Genomic DNA, 26,264 nt, shown 5'->3' with positions numbered 1-26,264 from the left:
GGCTAAAGATGGTCATTTACATCCTTGCAGTTTCTTCTCACGGAAGTTCTCCCCAGCGGAGCGCAACTATGCCATTGGCGACCAGGAGTTGCTAGCCATCAAGCTCGCTCTAGAGGAGTGGAGATATCTGTTGGAGGGAGCTTCTCATTCAATCACCATCCTTACAGACCACAAGAACCTTCTATATCTAAAAGGCGCACAATGTCTCAACCCTCGTCAGGCCAGATGGGCACTTTTCTTTTCCAGGTTCGACTTTAAACTCCAGTTCTGTCCGGGCTCTCAGAATCGCAAGGCCGATGCCCTTTCCCGCTCATGGGAGCAAGAAAATGAGTCAGAGTCTTCAGACAAGCATCCTATTATAAATCCGTTGGCATTCTCCACGGTAGGGATGGACTCTACGCCCCCATCAGGGAAAAGTTTTGTGAAGCCGACACTAAGGAAGAAGCTCATGCATTGGGCCCATGCTTCCCGTTTTACCGGACATACAGGTATCCAAAAAACCCTGGAGTTTATCTCTAGGTCCTATTGGTGGCCAACTCTGAAAAAGGACGTTTTGGAGTTTATTGCATCTTGCCCAAAGTGTGCTCAACATAAAGTATCCCGCCAGTCGCCTGCGGGGCAACTGGTTCCACTATCTGTTCCCCGTCGACCATGGACCCATTTGTCGATGGATTTTATTACAGATTTGACCATGTGCAACAAGTTCAATACCATCTGGGTGGTAGTTGACCGGTTCACCAAGATGGCACACTTCATTCCTCTCACCGGTCTTCCGTCAGCTTCCAAGTTGGCTCAAGTATTCATACAAGAGATCTTCCGACTCCACGGTCTTCCAGAAGAAATTATCTCAGATCGAGGAGTTCAATTCACAGCCAAATTCTGGCGAAGTTTATGTCAAGTCCTCCAAGTCAAGTTAAAGTTTTCCACGGCTTACCATCCTCAGACCAATGGTCAAACTGAGAGGGTGAATCAGGACTTGGAGGCCTTCCTCCGCATCTATGTGTCCTCCTCTCAAGATGACTGGGTTCAATTACTTCCCTGGGCCGAGTTCTGTCATAACAACCAGTATCATTCTTCATCTTCTTCAACACCATTCTTCACCAACTTTGGATTCCACCCTAAAGTCCCTGAGTTCCAACCGCTTCCAGCAACTTCTGTTCCCGCAGTGGATATCACCTTGCATCAGTTTGCCAATATCTGGAAGAGCGTACGATCAGCTCTGCTCAAGGCATCGTTCAGGTACAAGAAGTTTGCGGATAAGAAGCGTCGAGCAGTTCCTGCTCTCAAGGTGGGTGATCGGGTATGGTTATCCACGAAGAATTTGAGGTTAAGAGTTCCCAGTATGAAGTTTGCACCTCGCTACATCGGTCCTTTTAAAATTGATCAAGTCATCAATCCTGTTGCTTACAGACTCCAGTTACCTCCCTTCTTAAAAATACCCAGGACATTCCATGTTTCCCTGTTGAAACCGCTAATCTTGAATCGGTTTCATTCCTCACTTCCACCAACTCCGAAAGTCCAAACTCAACGAGGCGTTGAGTATGAAGTGGCCAAGATCCTGGACTCACGTCACCGTTACGGTCAACTTCAGTATCTCATTGACTGGAAGGGCTATGGTCCTGAAGAACGCTCTTGGACCAATGCCTCTGACGTCCATGCTCCTGCCTTGGTCCGAAATTTCCACGCAAAGTTTCCTTTAAAGCCTAAGAAGTGTCCTGGGGCCACTCCTAAAGGGGGGGGTGCTGTCACGATCCGGGTATCTGGACGCCATTACTTACCCTTCAGATGCCTCCTAAGGCGGGCTCAGCGTTCCAGGACCGGATTCCGCTGTTCCTGAGTTTCCACATGCAGAGTGGTCTTTTCATCAGCCGCGGCCTCCGCTGTGCCCGCGTGGTTAAATGTGCATCTATCAGCCTGGCGTCTCCGGTGGCCGGCGCCGCCATTACTGTTTCCCAGACCACATGGATTACAAACCAAACTTCCCTCCAAGTGTCTGCATGGGCGCAGCCATCTTGGATTCTGTCATCTGATCATTTCCACCAATCTGCTGTCTGTGTTGTTGATTTGCATAATTGCCTAGCCAACCCCTTCCTTGCTGCAGGTATAAGTAAGCTGTACCTGAGCAAGGAAGACGTCAGTGCTTTGGTTGTCAAACCTAGTTCCTGTTTGTCTCTCTTCTATGATTGTCTTCCAGGTTCCAGCTCCTGTCTCAAGACTTCCACCATAGAGACCCGCACCAGCATTCCACCTGCGGTGTAGCCTGACTCTCCAATCCATTGTGGATTCATCTGTTTCCAGCTACAACACTACCTGCTTCCAGCCTCAGCTTCCAGCAGAATACAGCTTCCCTTAAAGGGCCGGTGTCCTTTCTACACTTTACCACTCTCCACCGGAATTATTATTTCTCCGCTCTCAAGTTCTACATTTCAGTTCACATTTCATCGCTCCCAAAGTTCATTTATTATTTAACTGGTTCCAGCCAGTATCCACTCCGTGCTAACAACAGTCTGGTTCCAGCCAGTATCCACAGCAGCTGTTTTACCTTCAGCAACCCAGCTCTTCCTGGAACACCAGCTGGTACAATCCTGGGTTATCTCCATTGCTACAGCCGGGCCTGGTAAGGACTTTCCATCTAGAAGATCATAAGAACTATCTCACACTACCAGTGCCCTGTGGCTCCTGCCATGCTGTAGTACTCAGGAACTGTATTTATTCTTTGCTGACTTTTACGTTTTCCTTTATTGCTGCTGTGATGCGGAGTTGTCATAATAAACATCATTGACTTTTATCTAAGTTGTCGTGGTCACGCCTTCGGGCAGTTATTATTCATGTTACTTACATGTCCAGGGGTCTGATACAACCTCCCAGGTTCCGGTACATCTCAGCCCCTACAACTGAGGCTGCCTCCCGTCAGCTCAGGCCCTCAGTTGTGACACCGTTATCCTTTACCCCTGATTACTGAGCTCTTTGACAGAGTTAGCGGAGCTACCATCTTTACAAAGCTGGACTTGCGAGGTGCATACAATCTCATCCGGATCCGTGAGGGTGACGAGTGGAAGACCGCCTTTAACACCCGTGACGGACATTATGAGTACCTCGTCATGCCCTTCGGATTGAGCAATGCTCCAGCTGTCTTCCAGCATTTTGTCAATGAGATCTTCAGAGACATTCTATACCGTCATGTCGTGGTCTATCTAGACGATATCCTCATTTTTGCCAACGATTTAGAGGAACATCGTTTTTGGGTTAAAGAGGTTCTGTCCCGTCTCCATGTCAATCATCTCTATTGCAAATTAGAAAAATGCGTCTTTGAAGTCAAGTCCATTCCGTTTCTAGGGTACATTGTGTCCGATTCCGGACTAGAGATGGATCCTGAGAAACTACAAGCAATCCAAAATTGGCCGGTACCCTTAACCCTCAAAGGGGTCCAGAGGTTCTTAGGGTTCGCCAACTATTACCGAAAGTTTATACGAGACTTTTCCACCATTGTGGCGCCTATTACTGCTTTCACTAAGAAGGGTGCTAACCCGTCCAAGTGGTCTGAAGAAGCCATGCAAGCATTTAATCTTTTAAAACAAAGGTTCATCTCTGCGCCTGTTCTGAAACAGCCTGACATCGACTCTCCTTTCATCTTAGAGGTGGATGCCTCCTCCGTTGGAGTAGGAGCGGTGTTATCTCAGAGGGCTAAAGATGGCCATTTACACCCTTGCAGTTTCTTCTCCCGGAAGTTCTCCCCAGCTGAGCGCAACTATGCCATTGGCGACCAGGAGTTGCTAGCCATCAAGCTCGCTCTAGAAGAGTGGAGGTATCTGTTGGAGGGAGCTTCTCATTCAATCACCATACTTACAGACCACAAGAACCTTTTATACCTGAAGGGCGCACAATGTCTCAACCCTCGTCAGGCCAGATGGGCACTTTTCTTTTCCAGGTTCGACTTTAAACTCCAGTTCTGTCCGGGCTCTCAGAATCGCAAGGCCGATGCCCTTTCCCGCTCATGGGAGCAAGAAAATGAGTCAGAGTCTTCAGACAAGCATCCTATTATAAATCCGTTGGCATTCTCCACGGTAGGGATGGACTCTACGCCCCCATCAGGGAAAAGTTTTGTGAAGCCGATGCTAAGGAAGAAGCTCATGCATTGGGCCCATGCTTCCCGTTTTGCCGGACATACAGGTATCCAAAAAAACCCTGGAGTTTATCTCTAGGTCCTATTGGTGGCCAACTCTGAAAAAGGACGTCTTGGAGTTTATTGCATCTTGCCCAAAGTGTGCCCAACATAAAGTATCCCGCCAGTCGCCTGCGGGGCAACTGGTTCCACTATCCGTTCCCCGTCGACCATGGACCCACTTGTCGATGGATTTCATTACAGACTTACCCATGTGCAACAAGTTCAATACCATCTGGGTGGTAGTTGACCGGTTCACCAAGATGGCACACTTCATTCCTCTCACCGGTCTTCCGTCAGCTTCCAAGTTGGCTCAAGTATTCATACAAGAGATCTTCCGACTCCACGGTCTTCCTGAAGAAATTATCTCAGATCGAGGAGTTCAATTCACAGCCAAATTCTGGCGAAGTTTATGTCAAGTCCTCCAAGTCAAGCTAAAGTTTTCCACGGCTTACCATCCTCAGACCAATGGTCAAACCGAGAGGGTGAATCAGGACTTGGAGGCCTTCCTCCGCATCTATGTGTCCTCCTCTCAAGATGACTGGGTTCAATTACTTCCCTGGGCCGAGTTCTGTCATAACAACCAGTATCATTCTTCATCTGCTTCAACACCATTCTTCACTAACTTTGGATTCCACCCTAAAGTCCCTGAGTTCCAACCGCTTCCAGCAACTTCTGTTCCCGCAGTGGATATCACCTTGCATCAGTTTGCCAATATCTGGAAGAGCGTACGATCAGCTCTGCTCAAGGCATCGTTCAGGTACAAGAAGTTTGCGGATAAGAAGCGTCGAGCAGTTCCTGCTCTCAAGGTGGGTGATCGGGTATGGTTATCCACGAAGAATTTGAGGTTAAGAGTTCCCAGTATGAAGTTTGCACCTCGCTATATCGGTCCTTTCAAGATTGAACAAGTCATCAATCCTGTTGCTTACAGACTCCAGTTGCCTCCCTTGAATCGGTTTCATTCCTCACTTCCTCCAACTCCGAAAGTCCAAACTCAACGAGGCGTTGAGTATGAAGTGGCCAAGATCCTGGACTCACGTCACCGTTACGGTCAACTACAATATCTTATTGACTGGAAGGGTTATGGTCCTGAGGAACGTTCATGGACCAATGCTTCTGATGTCCATGCTCCTGCCTTGGTCCGGAGATTCCATTCCAAGTTTCCTCAAAAGCCAAAGAAGTGTCCTAGGGCCACTCCTAAAGGGGGGGGTGCTGTCACGATCCGGGTATCTGGACGCCATTTCTTACCCATCAGATGCCTCCTAAGGCTGGCTCAGCGCTCCAGGACCGGATCCCATCTGTTATCCTGATGTGTACATTCCTGTATCCTCTCCTGTCACTCTGGGACGCTGTCACAGTAAACGCCATATTACACCTGGCATGGCGTCTCCCGCGGCCTCCGCCGCCGTCCCTGAACTTCTGCATGCAGAGTGTCTGAGTGGCGATTACGTCAGCCGCGGCCTCCGCTGTGTCCGCGTGGTTGGATGTGCATCTGTCAGCCTGGCGCCTCCTGTCTCCGGTGGCCGGCGCCGCCATTACTGTTTTCATTACCACATGGATTACAAACCAAACTTCCCTCCAAGTGTCTGCATGGGCGCAGCCATCTTGGATTCTGTCAGCTGATCATTTCCTCCAATCTGTTGTCAGTATTGTTAATCTGCATAATTGCCTAGCCAATCCCTTCCTTGCTGCAGGTATAAATACACTGTGCCTGAGCAAGGAAGGCGTCAGTGCTTTGGTTGTCAAACCTAGTTCCTGTTTGTCTCTCTCCTGTGATTGTCTTCCAGGTTCCAGCTCCTGTCTCAGGACTTCCACCATAGAGACCCGCACCAGCATTCCACCTGCGGTGTAGCCTGACTCTCCAATCCATTGTGGATTCATCTGTTTCCAGCTACAACATTACCTGCTTCCAGCTCAGCTTTCAGCAGAGTACAGCTTCCCTTAAAGGGCCGGTGTCCTTTCTACACTTTACCACTCTCCACCGGTATTATTATTTCTCCGCTCTCAAGTTCTACATTTCAGTTCATATTTCATCGCTCCCAAGTTCATTTATTATTTAACTGGTTCCAGCCAGTATCCACTCCGTGCTAACAACAGTCTGGTTCCAGCCAGTATCCACAGCAGCTGTTTTATCTTCAGCAACCCAGCTTTTCCTGGAACACCAGCTGGCACAATCCTGGGTTATCTCCATTGCTACAGTCGGGCCTGGTAAGGACTTTCCATCTAGAAGATCATAAGAACTATCTCACACTACCAGTGCCCTGTGGCTCCTGCCATCCTGTAGTACCCAGGAACTGTATTTATTCTTTGCTGACTTTTACGTTTTCTTTTACTGCTGCTGTGTTGCGGAGTTGTCATAATAAACATCATTGACTTTTATCCAAGTTGTCGTGGTCACGCCTTCGGGCAGTTATTATTCATGTTACTTACATGTCCAGGGGTCTGATACAACCTCCCAGGTTCCGGTACATCTCAGCCCCTACAACTGAGGCTGCCTCCCGTCAGCTCAGGCCCTCAGTTGTGACACAATGTATGTGAATGGCAGGGGGAAACAATTTGTATAAGTTGTTTTCATGTACCATTTGTTACAAATACAGACACTGCTGTACAATCTATATAGATACCTTGAATCTGTGTGATCAAAAGGATACTACATCAAATTGGGTTTTACATATGCAAACTAGGTTGTCGTGCCAGTAGCTATGTGTAAAGACAATCCGATTTAAGATTTCCTGGGCTGCACTATTTAGGTTGCAGATTTATGTTTAAACGACACCAAACTTTATGTGTGACAGGAAGGAGGAAATTGATTCATGCAGTCAATTTCTCCTTTTAAAATGTAATTTATTTATATTTTGTAAGATATCCTGATTGAATGGAAAAGAATCCAAGGTGCACGAACTGGCACTTCCTTTAACACACACACGCCGCTGCCGCCGGAGACGCAGGAGGGACACAGGAGAGCCGCGCGCTGTGCCCTCCGTGTCCCTCCTTCAGAAGACAGCGCGGGAGCGACGGATGGGTAAGTAACCGGCACTGTGGGGAATATCTGGCAGCATGAGGGCATATCTGGCACTGTGAAGCATATCTGGCAGCATGAGGGTATATCTGGCACTGTGGGGCATATCTGGCACTGTGGGGCATATCTGGCACTGTGGGGCATAGCTGGCAGCATGAGGGCATATCTGGCACTGAGGGGCATATCTGGCAGCATGAGGGCATATCTGGCACTGTAGGGCATATCTGGCATTGTGGGGCATATCTGGCAGCATGAGGGCATATCTGGCAGCATGAGGGCATATCTGGCACATCTGGCACTGTGGGGCATATCTGGCAGCATGAGGGCATATCTGGCACTGTGGGGCATATCTGGCAGCATGAGGGCATATCTGGCACTGTGGGGCATATCTGGCAGTATGAGGGCACATCTGGCACTATGAGGGCTGTGTACGGCTAGAGCTGCATTTCCCACCCTAGGCTTATACTCTAGTCAATAAGTTTTCCCAGGTTTTTGTGGTAAAATTAGGTGCCTCGGCTTATATTCGGGTCGACTTATACTCGAGTATATACGGTAAGTGGACACATCTGTATATCTACTCCAAACTGTCAGCAGCAGTAATCAGATGAAGCAGCAACACATTTTAAGGAGAGCAAGGTTTTCATATCAAGTGAAGTAAAACAAAATATAACTTTCCAAAATAAAAACTAAATTCGCTACCCAAAAAAAGAGAGCAAAAAGTACTAGAAAATAAAATAAAAAAATAAAAGCAGCAATAACATGAAAATTTTTTTTTTTTTTTTCTCCTTTAACCTAAATCATCGTGGCAAGCTAGAAGACAAAGGCCACGGCTACAGTTTGCATCTAGAGGGATACCTCCAGTCCTCAAATACCATCAACAGGTCATGTCATGTGGATTTCTTTAACTATGCACAGGTACTGTAAGTTAATCCATTTTGTTAGGTCAGTAATCATCCCACCTGCTTTCACAAAAAGAAATTCTCAAAACATGGTCTGTTCGAAAAACCTGAGGGTTGAGAACTACGGCACAAAATTATATTTCCGCGGAATAAAACTTGTTTGGTATAAAGAGCTGCAATATCAAGGCAAAGGGAAAATATTTGCTTACCCTCTTATACCAAAAATGTAGGTAATCGCTAGTAAAATCCCCACTCCCTAGTACTCTAATCAGTCCTATGCGAGGTGTGAAGCTGTAATCATACCTGTCACGATCACCCTTGATTTTGTTACCTTTATCCTCTTCCCTGTACTTTGTTGTCAGGCATTTCTTTTTTACTTTTGTTTTAGAGCATACTGTACAAAGCGTATCCCTTATTTTCCTCTCCCTTCCCAGAAGTAGAAAAAGTTTTAATCATATCAAAATTGATTGTTTCTTATACTGTATCAATACTATAGGATTTTATTGAACATGACCCTGCTTTAAATAATTTACATTTGCTAACCATGTTTGCATTGTTTTGCAGACATTTTTTTCACTCTATATTTGAAACAAACAAAAAATAAAGAACTATAGGGAAAAATACATTATTTTAATAAATGTGTATGTAAGGAAAAAGTAGGGTAGTTAAGAAAAAAGTAGTAATTTAATGAAGCTCTACTAGTTATTTTACCAGCACTTCGAAAAAAAAATTTTTATACACCTATTGGTTCTAGTTACACCAATGCAATTTCAAATATTTTGGCACTTTTGCAAGTGTTCGATAAGAGACTAAAGGATAGGGGCAGACTTATCAAGCCTGTTTTTCATAAAATCTACATCATTTTATGTATTCGGGCTATAACAATAGCCTAATGCAGGTAATTTTACAGAATCTACTGCAAAAGGCTAAATACCACTGCAGACCACAGTCCCCATTAATGTTAATGGGAACTGCAGTCTGACTCCTATGTTCTAAATGCTGAAGAGTGAAACTTTTCAGAGTTTCGTCCTCAGATGCAAAACAACTTCATGCCTATGGCGGAATTCTCACAGGAAAAAGATTGATCTATTCGTCTACTGCAGTCTCTGTCTGGCTCCTGAATCTAACTGTGCGCATGTGCAATGTCAAATTCTCTTTCACAAATGTCAAAGAATTCCCCGATACCCAAGAAATTTAAAGCTGGGTACATACTGGATGACTTGCACCATGAATGATATCGGTGGACTATTTCCCTTGAACTTCCTGGAGTCTCTGACAAACGATATAGTGTGTACACAGAGCGATTTTACAAATGACCAAACGATATACAGGAGTCATCCGACACTATCAACATTTGGGGTTTCAGTCTATTTTAAACTATTGTTCATCGTTTATTGCGTACACACTGGATGATATGCACCTAGTCATTAATGACATTGGCGAAAATGACATGCATGTACATACGACAGAAGACCTCGTTAATGACCCTGCGGCATAGTGTGTACAAACTGGATTTGAACGATGCGTCATTCAGAAATGTCAGAATTGGCCATATCCTTCAAAAAGTTGTCCAGTGTGTATCCAGGTTAACTACCAGAGACAGGAGTTAGCACTACCGCTGTCCTTGTGAGATAAAATTAGTACATAGCGGGGATAATCGTGTAAAAAATGATCCCCAATGTGAAGTACAAATCTAGCAATGCTCATCTATGCCGCGATGCGTACGCACTCATCAAGGCATAATGCGAACGTTCTGTGACTGGATGCAGTGGGCATTTGCATCATATGCACGCGCACACACTTGCAGGCACATTAGCCGTGCCATCACTGCATCAATGAGCGTGGCAACATCTGTACAATGTAAAAAAAAGTTGTGGCACTTACGCAATTTCTTTTGTACATATGCCCCATAATCTGTGCTATTTCCTCACACACCAGTAGTAGCTCCTTATGCTCAGTGGTTTTGTAATCTACATTGTTGTTATTCTCTTCATGCATCCAACATCAAAATACACAATTCAAAATGTAATTATTTGCAATGTCAAATGAAACAAAATCTTAAAAACTTTTTATTTATTTATTTGTGCTCTACGTTATTTATTTTTTCATAGAAAAGACAAGATCTGGGAAAGATCATTTATGCTTCAGCAAAACTCTGGAATACAGCTGAATGAGGTGCAATTCAGCAGTAGGTAGATCACAGTCTAATTGCTTTGTGGAGGTAGAAAGCCAATTTTGGGACCACCAACAACAAAATTACTTTTCTTAAAAATGAATGCAATTGGACTTTCAGTGACCCAATGTCTTTAGTCACTGCAATGTTGCACACACAGAATGCACATCATTAATGCCCCTTTTACACCAACCAGCATATAACACGGGTTATTGCACATGAATGCGCATAAACCGCATTGCTGGTTGGTGTGAAAGGTCAGAGTTGGAATAATCCGGGTCCAGTGACCCGGTATTCCAACTCGGGTAGCTTGCAGTGTTGAACACGGGTTCAACCCGGCAAACTGAGCTGTGCAAAAAGGTAGCCGGGTCGATGCGACCCATTTCCAGTTCACAGTGTATGGAAGGGTGGCGCTGGGAGATCATGTGATCTCCAAGCACCGCCCCCTCTGCGTCACCGGCAACGTCACCAACCCGCCAATATGCCGGGGTTGCTGACTGAATATGGAAAGGGGGCCGACGCGGGTCGCAGCCTGGTAGCCTGGTTTAAGGCTCCCGACTGCGACCCGCATTTTAGGTGTAAAAGGGGTATAACTAAAAACAGGTACAAAAGATACTTGTTACTTGTAATACCCATAAAATAAGCACAAACATGTATGCTGATGGCTGAAACCGAAAAAGTTTTACACATGCATATTTCATGAAGGATTATAGCGGCTTTAGTACCACTTTAGTGCTAAAGCAAACAAGGAAATATATTCAAATTGTTATAATAGACACACATTGACATTTCCAAACCTCACAGGTACTCCATACAGATGGCAGTTGTAACAAATCACTGGAGGTACAGTACATAAATAAGTAAAGTCCCTTATGACCAATGCGAGTTGTTTACAATATGGGACAGACCGTAGGTGAGACACCTGCTTCGTATATCATCAGAACACACACCTGTGTGTATATATACAGAATATATTATACACATACATACACACACTAAATTCCCTTACTCCTAGAGGTTTAAATGAGGGGATTGAGATTGTCTAATTTTTTGTAGAAACAGTGTGTTTAGTTTTATGTTTAAAGTTTTTTAAAAAAAATTAGTAAATTCTGGGACCCTAATTTGGGACCTTAGGGGTTATCGTCACAAGAATGGCGACACAGTTTAAAGTATGTCTGTGGTCACCATTCAAGTGTAGTTAATATATTAAGAAGTATGCATAGCATGCCTTCCATATGCTGCTCCCATACAATGCCTTCTCACACATACAAAAAAACACAGTGGTAACTGCTCAATAACTCGAAACTTGAAAAGGGAGGGGTCACAGCAAATAGAAAGGGAAACACTTTTCTCCCATTATATTCATTATATTGCTGAGTAAGTATCAAGCTAAAAATGTTTTATATAGTAATTAATAGTATGGTAATATTTTTTTGAACCAAGAAAAATATTGTTTAATAGGAAAAATTATCAGCTCATCTGGATAATCTTTTAACCAACATTTGGGGCCAATAGTTATCTATATAGTTATAAATGCGAAAGTCCTCACTCACTCACTGACTCAGCACTAATTCTCCTACTTCCGGATATGTTAGGAAACTGAAATTTAAATGAGATATTCTTCAAGTGGGAAATAGTAAAACTACATAATTAGAATTTTAATAAACCTCCCCTAAGGGGATGAAAAGGGGGTTGACCTAATGATGTAATTACCGATCCGTGGTTTGCGTTGCGTGAATGATAATGCTCAAATGGACAATTGGATCAAAATTTTTATTGCCCCTACAGTGTGTAGAACTTAATAAACTACAAAAATGGTCTTGTCTCTTTTTACCGTATCTGCTATGGGTGCTCTTCGGGGAACAACAAGAACCATGGATTAATATTTACTTAAATGAAGATGTCTCAAATTTACAGCTCCATAGATTTACCAAATTTTTAACACTCATTTATATTCACAACCATGAAAATCAGTAACTCCCGTACGAAGAACGAGTAGAACAGCTTTAACAGGATAATGGTTTCTACATGAATAAAGCAATGTGGAAGCGGAGAAGGAGTCCTCTAGTTGACCTTAATTAAAGATGGTCTGTAAGAACATTGATGTTTAAATTGTAAATATTGGGTTATTACTTAGTCCTATAAACTGTCATACCTTTGTATGAATTAGTAAACTTGCATTACGAGTCAATTATACTATGTAATATTATGTAATGATGACATAATAAGTTATGCGATATACATTAAGAGTCAATTTCTGTTTGATTAGATATACGAGATATTAGTTTATAAAGTGTCATGTAACATTGCCATGATAATTTTACCAAGTTATTTGATATGTATTAAAAAAGAACATGTTCATTTAAGATATATTTTTGCGTGCTATTACTGTTTAGATTTTTGGATAGTAATCCAATATATACATTATTGAGACACTCATTTTATCTTTAGAGACACCCCTGAAGAAGTCGACATTGACCATTGACAAAACGCTTTGGGTGACACACTATTATGATATTAAAAATTGGCCAGACTTAGCCATCATAGAAGTAGCCAATATAAAGGGTGACAATAAAAACCTTTTTCCCACAATGGTCATTATATGAAATTATAATTGTGAAAGACTGTATTTATATTGTATTGATATGTCCTATACATATGTGTCCTCATACATCATACACCTGTGATTAGTAGCAGACAAACGAATTGTGTCGGTGCACAATCCAAATTGTGGCGGTGTGCATAATTAGCCTTCTGTGAGGCTAAAAGCCCAAAGACTCGAACTGTGCCTAAATGGATTGAGAACTCACCTCACATCCAACCCCAGGATCCTTATCCAGCTCTTAACAAAAGCCAAAAGCTATCAGCAGAACCAACACAATATTCCTGGGGTTTTAAAACACATACGTAGTTAAGAAACCTGGGGCAAATATGCCAGCCTTCCACCACCATTCCAGTGATCTTGTCACATATCCCGCCCCCTCTGTTTCGACCTAGCGGGCAGAACACTTGTAGCCCCTAAGCAGTAGATGTGAGACAATGCATCCACATTGGCTAGTTGTGGCCCGTGTTTATGTTCCACAGTAGACTAAGTATTGCAAGACTAAAAAACTCCCCGTTATTCTGGCATTTTGCCCTTTATTTAAAAATATCAATTTTACTGGAGCATGACCCGTCACTAGTTTAAACCGTCTGCCCAAGAGGTAATACTTCTGGACCATTCACTGTTAGACTCTTCGATGACACCAAGTTCTATGTTATGATCCGGAGTAGATACCTGGAATGAGTGACGCAGAAGTCTGGGTATGAGACGGATATAGTTGGAAATTGGAGAGAGTACTGGGTGATTTACTGCAGCTGTGTGTGTAGGAAAAATAAGAATTTACTTACCGATAATTCTATTTCTCGTAGTCCGTAGTGGATGCTGGGAACTCCGTAAGGACCATGGGGAATAGCGGCTCCGCAGGAGACTGGGCACAAAAGTAAAAGCTTTAGGACTACCTGGTGCGCACTGGCTCCTCCCCCTATGACCCTCCTCCAAGCCTCAGTTAGGATACCGTGCCCGGACGAGCGTACACAATAAGGAAGGATTTTGAATCCCGGGTAAGACTCATACCAGCCACACCAATCACACCGTACAACCTGTGATCTGAACCCAGTTAACAGCATGATAACAGAGGAGCCTCTGAAAAGATGGCTCACAACAATAATAACCCGATTTTTGTAACAATAACTATGTACAAGTATTGCAGACAATCCGCACTTGGGATGGGCGCCCAGCATCCACTACGGACTACGAGAAATAGAATTATCGGTAAGTAAATTCTTATTTTCTCTGACGTCCTAGTGGATGCTGGGAACTCCGTAAGGACCATGGGGATTATACCAAAGCTCCCAAACGGGCGGGAGAGTGCGGATGACTCTGCAGCACCGAATGAGAGAACTCCAGGTCCTCCTCAGCCAGGGTATCAAATTTGTAGAATTTAGCAAACGTGTTTGCCCCTGACCAAGTAGCTGCTCAGCAAAGTTGTAAAGCCGAGACCCCTCGGGCAGCCGCCCAAGATGAGCCCACCTTCCTTGTGGAATGGGCTTTTACAGATTTTGGCTGTGGCAGGCCTGCCACAGAATGTGCAAGCTGAATTGTACTACAAATCCAACGAGCAATAGTCTGCTTAGAAGCAGGAGCACCCAGCTTGTTGGGTGCATACAGGATAAACAGCGAGTCAGATTTTCTGACTCCAGCCGTCCTGGAAACATATATTTTCAGGGCCCTGACTACGTCCAGCAACTTGGAGTCCTCCAAGTCCCTAGTAGCCGCAGGTACCACAATAGGCTGGTTCAAGTGAAACGCTGAAACCACCTTAGGGAGAAATTGAGGACGAGTCCTCAATTCTGCCCTGTCCGTATGAAAAATTAGGTAAGGGCTTTTATAGGATAAAGCCGCCAATTCTGAGACACGCCTGGCTGAAGCCAGGGCTAACAGCATTACCACTTTCCATGTGAGATATTTTAAGTCCACAGTGGTGAGTGGTTCAAACCAATGTGATTTTAGGAACCCCAAAACTACATTGAGATCCCAAGGTGCCACTGGAGGCACAAAAGGAGGCTGTATATGCAGTACCCCCTTGACAAACGTCTGAACTTCAGGAACTGAAGCCAGTTCTTTCTGGAAGAAAATCGACAGGGCCGAAATTTGAACCTTAATGGACCCTAATTTTAGGCCCATAGACAGTCCTGTTTGCAGGAAATGCAGGAAACGACCCAGTTGAAATTCCTCTGTAGGGGCCTTCCTGGCCTCACACCACGCAACATATTTACGCCAAATACGGTGATAATGTTGCACGGTTACATCCTTCCTGGCTTTGATCAGGGTAGGGATGACTTCATCCGGAATGCCTTTTTCCTTCAGGATCCGGCGTTCAACCGCCATGCCGTCAAACGCAGCCGCGGTAAGTCTTGGAACAGACAGGGTCCCTGCTGGAGCAGGTCCTTTCTTAGAGGTAGAGGCCACGGGTCCTCCGTGAGCATCTCTTGAAGTTCCGGGTACCAAGTCCTTCTTGGCCAATCCGGAGCCACGAGTATAGTCCTTACTCCTCTCCTTCTTATGATTCTCAGTACCTTGGGTATGAGAGGCAGAGGAGGGAACACATACACTGACTGGTACACCCACGGTGTTACCAGAGCGTCCACAGCTATTGCCTGAGGGTCCCTTGACCTGGCGCAATATCGGTCTAGTTTTTTGTTGAGGCGGGACGCCATCATGTCCACCTTTGGTTTTTCCCAACGGTTCACAATCATGTGGAAGACTTCTGGGTGAAGTCCCCACTCCCCCGGGTGGAGGTCGTGTCTGCTGAGGAAGTCTGCTTCCCAGTTGTCCACTCCCGGAATGAACACTGCTGACAGTGCTATCACATGATTTTCCGCCCAGCGAAGAATCCTTGCAACTTCTGCCATTGCCCTCCTGCTTCTTGTGCCGCCCTGTCTGTTTACGTGGGCGACTGCCGTGATGTTGTCCGACTGGATCAACACCGGCTGACCCTGAAGCAGAGGCCTTGCTTGACTTAGGGCACTGTAAATGGCCCTTAGTTCCAGGATATTTATGTGAAATGACGTTTCCATGCTTGACCACAAGCCCTGGAAATTTCTTCCCTGTGTGACTGCTCCCCAGCCTCTCAGGCTGGCATCCGTGGTCACCAGGACCCAGTCCTGAATGCCAAATCTGCGGCCCTCTAGAAGATGAGCACTCTGCAACCACCACAGGACACCCTTGTCCTTGGAGACAGGGTTATCCGCTGATGCATCTGAAGATGCGATCCGGACCATTTGTCCAGCAGATCCCACTGAAAAGTTCTTGCGTGGAATCTGCCGAATGGAATCGCTTCGTAAGAAGCCACCATTTTTCCCAGGACCCTTGTGCATTGATGCACTGACACTTGGCCTGGTTTTAGGAGGTTCCTGACTAGCTCGGATAACTCCCTGGCTTTCTCCTCCGGGAGAAACACCTTTTTCTGGACTGTGTCCAGAATCATCCCTAGGAACAGCAGACGTGTCGTCGGAATCAGCTGCGATTTTGGAATATTTAGAATCCACCCGTGCTGTTGTAGTACTACTTGAGATAGTGCTACTCCGACCTTTAACTGCTCCCTGGACCTTGCCCTTATCAGGAGATCGTCCAAGTAAGGGATAATTAAGACGCCTTTTCTTCGAAGAAGAATCATCATTTCGGCCATTACCTTGGTAAAGACCCGGGGTGCCGTGGACAATCCAAACGGCAGCGTCTGAAACTGATAGTGACAGTTCTGTACCACAAACCTGAGGTACCCTTGGTGAGAAGGGCAAATTGGGACATGAAGGTAAGCATCCTTGATGTCCAGAGACACCATATAGTCCCCTTCTTCCAGGTTCGCTATCACTGCTCTGAGTGACTCCATCTTGAATTTGAACCTTTGTATGTAAGTGTTCAAGGATTTCAGATTTAAAATAGGTCTCACCGAGCCGTCCGGCTTCGGTACCACAAACAGCGTGGAATAATACCCCTTTCCCTGTTGTAGGAGGGGTACCTTGATTATCACCTGCTGGGAATACAGCTTGTGAATGGCTTCCAATACCGCCTCCCTGTCGGAGGGAGACGTTGGTAAAGCAGACTTCAGGAACCGGCGAGGGGGAGACGTCTCGAATTCCAATTTGTACCCCTGAGATACTACCTGCAGGATCCAGGGGTCCACTTGCGAGTGAGCCCACTGGGCGCTGAAATTCTTGAGACGACCCCCCACCGTACCTGAGTCCGCTTGTAAGGCCCCAGCGTCATGCTGAGGACTTGGCAGAAGCGGGGGAGGGCTTCTGTTCCTGGGAAGAGGCTGCCTGCTGCAGTCTTTTTCCCCTTCCTCTGCCCCGGGGCAGAAATGAGTGGCCTTTTGCCCGCTTGCCCTTCTGGGGACGAAAGGACTGAGCCTGAAAAGACGGTGTCTTTTTCTGCTGAGAGGTGACCTGGGGTAAAAAGGTGGATTTCCCAGCCGTTGCCGTGGCCACCAGGTCCGATAGACCGACCCCAAATAACTCCTCCCCTTTATACGGCAATACTTCCATATGCCGTTTGGAATCCGCATCATCTGACCACTGTCGCGTCCATAACCCTCTTCTGGCAGAAATGGACAGCGCACTTACTCTTGATGCCAGAGTGCAAATATCCCTCTGTGCATCTCGCATATATAGAAATGCATACTTTAAATGCTCTATAGTCAATAATATACTGTCCCTGTCCAGGGTATCAATATTTTCAGTCAGGGAATCCGACCAAGCCACCCCAGCACTGCACATCCAGGCTGAGGCGATTGCCGGTCGCAGTATAACACCAGTATGTGTGTATATACTTTTTAGGATATTTTCCAGCTTCCTATCAGCTGGCTCCTTGAGGGCGGCCGTATCAGGAGACGGTAACGCCACTTGTTTTGATAAGCGTGTGAGCGCCTTATCTACCCTAGGGGGTGTTTCCCAACGCGCCCTAACTTCTGGCGGGAAAGGGTATAATGCCAATACTTTTTTAGAAATTAGCAGTTTTTTATCGGGGGAAACCCACGCTTCATCACACACCTCATTTAATTCATCTGATTCAGGAAAAACTACGGGTAGTTTTTTCACACCCCACATAATACCCTTTTTCGTGGTACTTGTAGTATCAGAAATGTTCAAAACCTCCTTCATTGCCGTGATCATGTAACGTGTGGCCCTACTGGAAATCACGTTTGTTTCCTCACCGTCGACACTGGAGTCAGTGTCCGTGTCTGGGTCTGTGTCGACCATCTGAGGTAACGGGCGCTTTAGAGCCCCTGACGGTGTTTGAGACGCCTGGACAGGTACTAACTGATTTGCCGGCTGTCTCATGTCGTCAACAGTCTTTTGTAAAGTGCTGACGCTATCACGTAATTCCTTCCATAAGACCATCCAGTCAGGTGTCGACTCCCTAGGGGGTGACATCACTATTACAGGCAATTGCTCCGCCTCCATACCATTTTCCTCCTCATACATGTCGACACAAACGTACCGACACACAGCACACACACAGGGAATGCTCTGATAGAGGACAGGACCCCACTAGCCCTATGGGGAGACAGAGGGAGAGTTTGCCAGCACACACCAGAGCGCTATATATATATATATATACAGGGATAACCTTATATAAGTGTTTTTCCCTTATATAGCTGCTGTATTGATTAATCTGCCAAATTAGTGCCCCCCCTCTCTTGTTTTACCGTTTCTGTAGTGCAGGACTGCTGGCGAGAGTCAGGGAGACGTCCTTCCAGCGGAGCTGTGAGGGAAAATGGCGCTTGTGTGCTGAGGAGATAGGCTCCGCCCCCTTCTCGGTGGCCTTTCTCCCGCTTTTTTAAGGAAAACTGGCAGGGGTTAAATGCATCCATATAGCCCAGGAGCTATATGTGATGTATTTTTCGCCATCTAAGGTGTTTTTATTGCGTCTCAGGGCGCCCCCCTCCAGCGCCCTGCACCCTCAGTGACCGGAGTGTGAAGTGTGCTGAGAGCAATGGCGCACAGCTGCGGTGCTGTGCGCTACCTTATTGAAGACAGGACGTCTTCTGCCGCCGATTTCCCGGACCTCTTCTGTCTTCTGGCTCTGTAAGGGGGCCGGCGGCGCGGCTCTGGGACCCATCCATGGCTGGGCCTGTGATCGTCCCTCTGGAGCTAATGTCCAGTAGCCTAAGAAGCCCAATCCACTCTGCACGCAGGTGAGTTCGCTTCTTCTCCCCTTAGTCCCTCGGTGCAGTGAACCTGTTGCCAGCAGGACTCACTGAAAATAAAAAACCTATACTTAAACTTTTTCACTAAGCAGCTCAGGAGAGCCACCTAGTGTGCACCCTTCTCGTTCGGGCACAAAAATCTAACTGAGGCTTGGAGGAGGGTCATAGGGGGAGGAGCCAGTGCACACCAGGTAGTCCTAAAGCTTTTACTTTTGTGCCCAGTCTCCTGCGGAGCCGCTATTCCCCATGGTCCTTACGGAGTTCCCAGCATCCACTAGGACGTCAGAGAAAATGGAGCAGAGAAAGGCTTGGAAAGAGGAGCAGACTGATAGTGAGAGTCAGGTGCAATGAATGGCAATAAGCAATCGTAATAAGGTTAGTAATACTTATGGCAAACAACAATACAATGAATAAGAGCAAAGAATTTGAATCTGTGTGGAGGGTCCACACAAAAACCTGAATTCTAGGCGAGCATGATCCGATCAGGGGAAAAGATCAAGACTGGGTGACCAAATTCAGAAATACACAGAGCTGGCAGGTTCTCACATGTAGCAGGAACTATAACCAGCACAGGAGAGTAAAGTAAACAGGAAGGGAATATAAAGGGAGGCTGCACCAATCAGCCTGCAGTAACAGAGAGTGCAATAATTAATCAAAGGACATGCAGGTGCCCTTCTGCACGTCCCCTAATCATTGCCCAGCAACTGGGAACGCTGCCTGCGGTCAGCATCCCGGATACTAGGCGCTGTGCAGCTACACAATGCGACTGGCTTCAGCCTGTTGCTAGGCGCCAGGCGGGGACCAGAGTACAGCGTGCCCAGTGTCAGCCTGTTGCTAGGCGCCGGGTGGGGACTAGCAGGAGGCGCGGCGTCCTGGTTCCCAGGCAACGGCCGGGACGCACATCTCCCCACGCTGCTTCTGCTGACATTCTACCATATTTTAATCTCTTTAGAGACAGCTTCTCACTGTGCCTGTGCTTAAGGAGTACGATATGGCTTTATGTCAACCTTGACCCCTGGTTCTTTGACTATGCTATGCTTTATTATGGCTGTTCGGCCAGGCAGCACTTAGAACACATCGCTGTTCCTAATGTGGAATTTAGTTGCCTCATTCTTATGAGTAGCTGAGATTGTCTTTACACCTTTACTATGGGAACAGTAGGGGTTGAAGTTACTGGTGGGCAAGGTTCAGCTGACAGGGCTATCCTATCCTTCCATGGTTTAATTGGGTTAACATGGTAAATTTGTTCAAGCTTTTTCTTGACTGATTGGTATACTTTTTAGTTAACCTCATTCACTTTCTCCCTGCTCACAAACAGACTTTTGCCATTTAGCCAAAAGCTTGCCTTCCACTGTGGGTATCAAAATAACAACTCTATACCCAGGGGCAAATGTACGTACCTGGGCATTCCAATTATACACTCTCCGTTGAGCTTGTTGGGCCTGCTCCATGTTCCTTGACAATGGGCACAACAGCTGCAATCCTGTCCTGCATCTGCAATACATGTTCAATGACACTTTTATAGTGTGTGGGCTGCCCTTCCCATTGGCAGCATCTAGAAACCTCCTGGGATGTCTCCCAAACAACAAATAAAAAGTAGAGAATCCCATAGAAGACTGGGGTACTTCTATAATAGCCAACTTCAAATATGGCAATAAGTAATCCAAGTTCTTTATCAACAACCTTTTTCAGCATACTTTTTAAAGATTTTGTTGAACCTCTCTAACACCACATCTGTTTGGGGATGATATAACGAGGTTCTCAGGTGAGTAACTTAAAACAATTTGCATAATTCCTTCATACTTCTAGACATAAAAGGGTACCTTGGACAAGCAAAATTTATTTTGGAATTCCCACCCTACTAAAAAAATGCATCTGCTCTCTAGCTATTATCTTGTTTGACATATTATGCAAAGGGATTTCCTCAGGATATCGAGTAGCATATCTACTATTACAAGAATATACTGATGACCCTGAGCAGACTTTTACAACGGCACAACCAGATCCATGGCTATCTAGTCAAATGGGACCTCTATAACAGGCATGAACACTAGGAGGCTTTTAAAACGGCGTTTGGGAGCATGATACTGGCACTTAGGGCAGGAAGAACAATACTCAGAAACATCTTTATACACCCTGGGCCAGAAGAAACCCCTGCAAAATCCTCTCCGTGGTCTTTTCAGCTCCTAAGTGTCCTGCTGTTACACAACCATGAGATAGGTCCAACACAGTTCTCCTATACGGCTGGGGAACCACGAGCTGTTCTACCACATCCTCACCCCTTTTTGGAGCAAGCTGGCAGCAACTGGAAATAGCCATCATCACCAGATGAAATATATATGTTATAACTCTTCACAGTTAATCAAGAAAATAAACAGGCCTTCATTGATTAATTCACATGGATTCTACAGGTTTGAGTAATTTGTATCAGAGCCATTTGACTGGGGACAGAAATGTAATACGAGTCACATGCTAAAATTTATTTAAAGTATAGTTTGGCTACTATTCAGTTTTCAGTTTGTGTGCCAATCCTAAATTTAGGGTTTTGTAAGTGTATAGTATAACAATCATATTTTAAAGTCCCCTCAGTTCCTATGTCCATTATGTTGAAATATGAGTCACGCATGCAAACAATCAAATTTAACTACTAAGAGTGTAAATTTTTTCTACTTCTAAGCATTAATTAGGACTACTTTACCTACCCCATATATTATTGTCTTCATTTTAAAATATACCATCAGATGCGACCACACCAGCGTGTGCAACTACAGGGAAGATAAACTTCCCGCTGCTGCTGCCCTCATGGTGGCCGTGATGGTGGCAATGTTTCCGATGTTTGAAAAATGATGGGGGTTTTTAAAAAAAAAAACGCAAAAAACTTTCTTTTAACTAAACTAATTTTGGATAAGGTTAAATACATGTTCTTCACCTAATTCACTCATAACCCCCCCACTATCCCCCTGACAATTTCTGAGTGTTTTTTGGGGAAAATTTGTTAGTAAAGTGGTTAATACACAGCGGATCCAGAAAATGGTTAAAAAAAAAAAATTGTTAATAAAAGAAACCTATATTGTACTAATGTTAAAACTATTTAGATGATATTAGGACTTGTGTGCACATATAGGGGTCCTTTCAGGTTAATTCATAATGATGTTAAAATAGACTGTTTTTATGAACATGTCTGTAAATTAGGCTGTTACTAATAGAAATGTGAAGCATCCAGGGAACACTGAAGCTAGTCGTCAGCGTGAGAACAGATGTCAGTATTACAACTACTTTAAACATCATACAAATCTTGAGTTCAACACTTGATGGCCGAGGTAAAATAGTTTTTAGAAGGGCCACTAGTTTAAAACATAAAATGTCACCTAGTTTACTTCGTAAATAATCAGACAATACTAATCTGAACGCAGTATTTGCTATTCCCGAAACTGTTGGGTTCTTTTTAAATGTGGAGGTGCCAAGTGTCAGACTTAATGGACAAATCAATAAAAACGTAATGAACTTAATGAACAAATCAATAAAAACACAGAATTTACTTCTTTTCATACAAAAAACCCCAAAACATTTAGGGGTGTATTCAATTGATGTCGTATCCTTTCCGACGGAAAAGATTCGACATTTGAGTATTCGATTAGCGGCCATATCTGATAGGGACTTTTTTAAAGTTGGAATTGACATTGTCGGAAACGGGGCTAAAACTTGTCGGATTTGGCTGCGAAACGGACGTCTTTCCGACAAGACGGTAGTTCCGACTAGAATTGAATACTGCTTATAATAAATGTTTTTTTTTACTGTAAATCAACGTATAATGTTCAATGTAAAAGTGGCTTGTACAAGATCCAACATATATAAAAATAGGATTTTAATTACCTACTGGTAAATCCTTTTCTCAAAGTCCGTAGAGGATGCTCGGGTCCACATTAGTACCATGGGGTATAGACGGGTCCACTAGGACCCATGGGCACTTTGAGAGATTACTAGTGTGGGCTGGCTCCTCCCTCTATGTCCCTCCTACCAGACTCAGTCTAGAAACTGTGCCCGAGGAGACGGACATGCTTAGAGAGAAGGAAATACACAGATAGTGGTGAGATTCACACCAGCTCACACGTACAACAAAAGGAAAGCAAAGCAAAGCAACTTAGGGGGTTATTCCGAGTTGATCGCTAGCTGCCGTTGTTCGCTGCGTATCGATAAGTTAAAAACAGAAACCTGCGTATGCACCGCAATGCGCACGCGCATCGTATGGGTACAAAGAGCATTGTGGTTTTGCACAGGTTCTAGCGACGATTCCATTCGCACAGCCGATCGCAAGGAGACTGACAGGAAGAGGGCATTTCTGGGTGTCAACTGACCGTTTTCTGGGAGTGTTTGGAAAAACGCAGGAGTGTCCAGGCGTTTGCAGGGCGGGTATCGGACGTCAATTCTGGGTCCTTCGTCGCAGCAATCATCGCACAGAATAAGTAACTACAGGGCTGGTCTTGTTCTGCACAAAATGTGTTTGTAGCCGCTTGGCCGCACAGGCGTTAGCACTCCTGCAAAGTAAAAATACACTCCCCCGTGGGCGGCCACTATGCGTTTGCACGGCTGCTAAAAGTAGCTAGTGAGCGATCAACTCGGAATGAGGACCTTAGAATGATTCAGCAACAGCTGAACTCACAAACTGAACCAAGTAACAATGCAGGAAAGTGAAGTACTGGGCAGGCGCCCAGCATCCTCTATGGACTACGAGAAAAGGATTTACAGGTAAGTAATTAAAATCCTATTTTCTCTTACGTCCTAGAGGATGCTGGGGTCCACATTAGTACCATGGGGATGTACCAAAGCTCCCAGTACGGGAGGGAGAGTGCTGAGGTTCCTGCAGAACTGATTGACCAAACTTTAGGTCCTCAGGGGCCAAAGTATCGAACTTGTGGAACTTAGCAAACATGTTCGACACCTGACCAAAGCTGAAGAGCCGAGACACCCCGGGCAGCCGCCAGGAAGAACCCACTTTACGAGTAGATTGGGCCTTAACAGATTTCGGAAACGGCAATCCTGTCGTAGAATAAGCATGTTGGATGGTGAAACTGATCCAGCGCAAAATTGTCTGCTTAGAAGCAGGACACCCAACCTTGTTGGTATCATAAAGGACAAATAGAGCGTCCGACTTCCTGTGACGAGAAGTTCTCTTCACATATATTTTCAAAGCCCTCACAACATCCAAGGACCTTGAGGGAATTGAGGAGTCAGTAGCCACTGGCACCAAAATAGGCTGATTGATATGAAAGGCTGACACAACCTTCGGAAGAAATTACTGATGCATTCTGAGCTCCGCTCTATCCTCATGGAAAATCAAATAGGGGCTCTTACATGACAAAGCCCCTAATTCCGATACACGTCGAGCAGACACCAATGCCAACAGTGTGCCGCTTTGCAAGTAAGAAACTTGACATCCTGTAAAGGTTCGAACCAATCCGATTGCAGTAACTGCAGCACCATATTAAGATCCCGAGGTGCCGTAGGAGGCACAAAGGGTGCTTGAATATGCAGAACCCATTTCAAGAATGTCTGAAGGAAGAGCCGCCAATTGCTTCTGGAAAAAATATGAACAAGGCCGAAATCTGGACCTTTATGGAGCCCAAGCGTAGGCCTAAATCCACACCTGCTTGCAGAAAGAGGAGAAATCGTCCCAGTTGAAACTCCACCGCTGGAAACTTCTTGGATCCACATCAAGACACTTACTTTTTCCAAATCCGATGGTAATATTTTGACGTTTCTCCCTACCTAGCCTGTATCAGGGTAGGAATTACCATTTTCGGAATGCCTTTCCGAGCTAAGACCTGGCGTTCAACCTCCATGCCGTCAAACGTTGCCGCGGTAAGTCTTGATAGGCGAACGGCCCCTGTAGGAGAAGGTCCCCGCGAAGAGGAAGAGGCCTCGGATCCTCCAGCAATAATTCCAGAAAATTTGCGTACCAAGCCCGTCTTGACCAGTCCGGAGCAATGAGGATCGCCTGAACTCTTGTTCTTTTTATGAGCTTGAGAATCCTTGGGATGAGCGGAAGTGGAGGGAACACATACACTGACTGGTACGTTCACGGAGTTACCAGTGCGTCCACCACCACTGCGTGTGGGTCTCTCGACCTGGAACAGTACCTCCAAAGCTTCTTGTTGAGGCGAGAGGCCATCATGTCTATCTGAGGTACCTCTGCGAACACCTCCGGATGGAGGTCCCATTCTCCTGGATGGAGAGCGTGTCTGCTGAGGAAGTCCGCTTCCCAGTTGTCCACTCCCGGAATGAAGATTGCTGACAGCGCCACCGCATGCTTTTCTGCCCAGAGGAGGATTCTTGTTACCACTGACATCGCAGCTTTGCTCTTCGTTCCGCCCTGTCTGTTTATGTAGGACACCACTGTGACGTTGTCCGTCTGAACCTGAATGGCTTGATTTTGCAGAAGATGTGCCGCTTGTAGAAGGCAGTTGTAAATGGCCCTTAGTTCCAGAACGTTTATTGGAAGGAGAGATTCCTGACTGGACCACCTTCCTTGGAAATTTTCCCCTTGGGTGACAGCTCACCAACCTCTGAGACTTGCGACCGTGGTTAGAAGGATCCAGTTCTGAATCCCGAACCTGCGGCCTTTGAGTAGGTGAGTCACCAGCGGAGTGAAATTCTGGCTTTTGGCGACAGGCGTATCCGCTGGTGCATGTGAAGGTGTGATCCCGACCACTTGTCTGGGAGATCTAGTTGGAAGAACCTCGCATGGAATCTTCTGTACTGAAGAGCCTCGTAGGAGGCAACAATCTTCCCCAGAAGGCGACTACACTGATAAACCGATACCAGGGTTGGCTTCAGAAGCTCCCGGACCATTAATTGGCTCACCAACGCTTTCTCCACCGGTAGAAACACCTTCTGCACTTCTGTGTTGAGTATCATCCCCAGGAAGGGCAGTCTCTTTTCGGCTCCAAATGTGACTTTGGAAGGTTCAGGATCCACCCATAATCCTGGAGTAGCCGAGTTGAGATAGCAATACTCTGCAACATCTTCTCCTTGGAAGATGCTTTTATCAACAGAACGTCCAGATATGGAATTATGTTCACACCCTGTCTGCGGAGGAGTAGCATCATCTCTGCCATGACCTTGGTGAACACCATTGGTGCTGTGGTAGGCCTAATGGCAGTGCCTGGAACTGATAGTGACAGTCCAGCAACGCAAATCTGAGATAAGCTTGGTGAGGCAGCCAGATCGGAATGTGAAGGTATGCATCTTTGATATCCAGGGA

The 26,264-nt window shown here is 45.5% G+C and overlaps 1 protein-coding gene across 5 annotated transcripts in view; it reads right to left on the bottom strand.

The window, feature by feature from the left end:
• CEBPG (CCAAT enhancer binding protein gamma) overlaps positions 1-26,264 on the bottom strand; it is a 152,557-nt gene that overhangs the window by 111,615 nt on the left and 14,678 nt on the right. For 3 of the 5 annotated variants that reach the window (XM_063940353.1, XM_063940350.1, XM_063940348.1), the window contains exon 2: positions 20,404-20,497. The exons of the other annotated variants lie outside the window; for them this stretch is intronic. In XM_063940353.1, the coding sequence (XP_063796423.1) occupies positions 20,404-20,411 (8 nt within the window). In that variant the 5' untranslated portion in view covers positions 20,412-20,497. The remainder of the gene's footprint in view (positions 1-20,403; positions 20,498-26,264) is intronic. 5 annotated transcript variants of the gene reach the window in all.

This window comes from Pseudophryne corroboree, chromosome 9, assembly GCF_028390025.1.
Source record: "Pseudophryne corroboree isolate aPseCor3 chromosome 9, aPseCor3.hap2, whole genome shotgun sequence".
In the NCBI taxonomy this organism is placed as follows: Eukaryota; Metazoa; Chordata; class Amphibia; order Anura; family Myobatrachidae; genus Pseudophryne; species Pseudophryne corroboree.
Note: the sequence above shows the minus strand (reverse complement) of the source record. Positions and strands in the feature narration are given on the sequence as shown.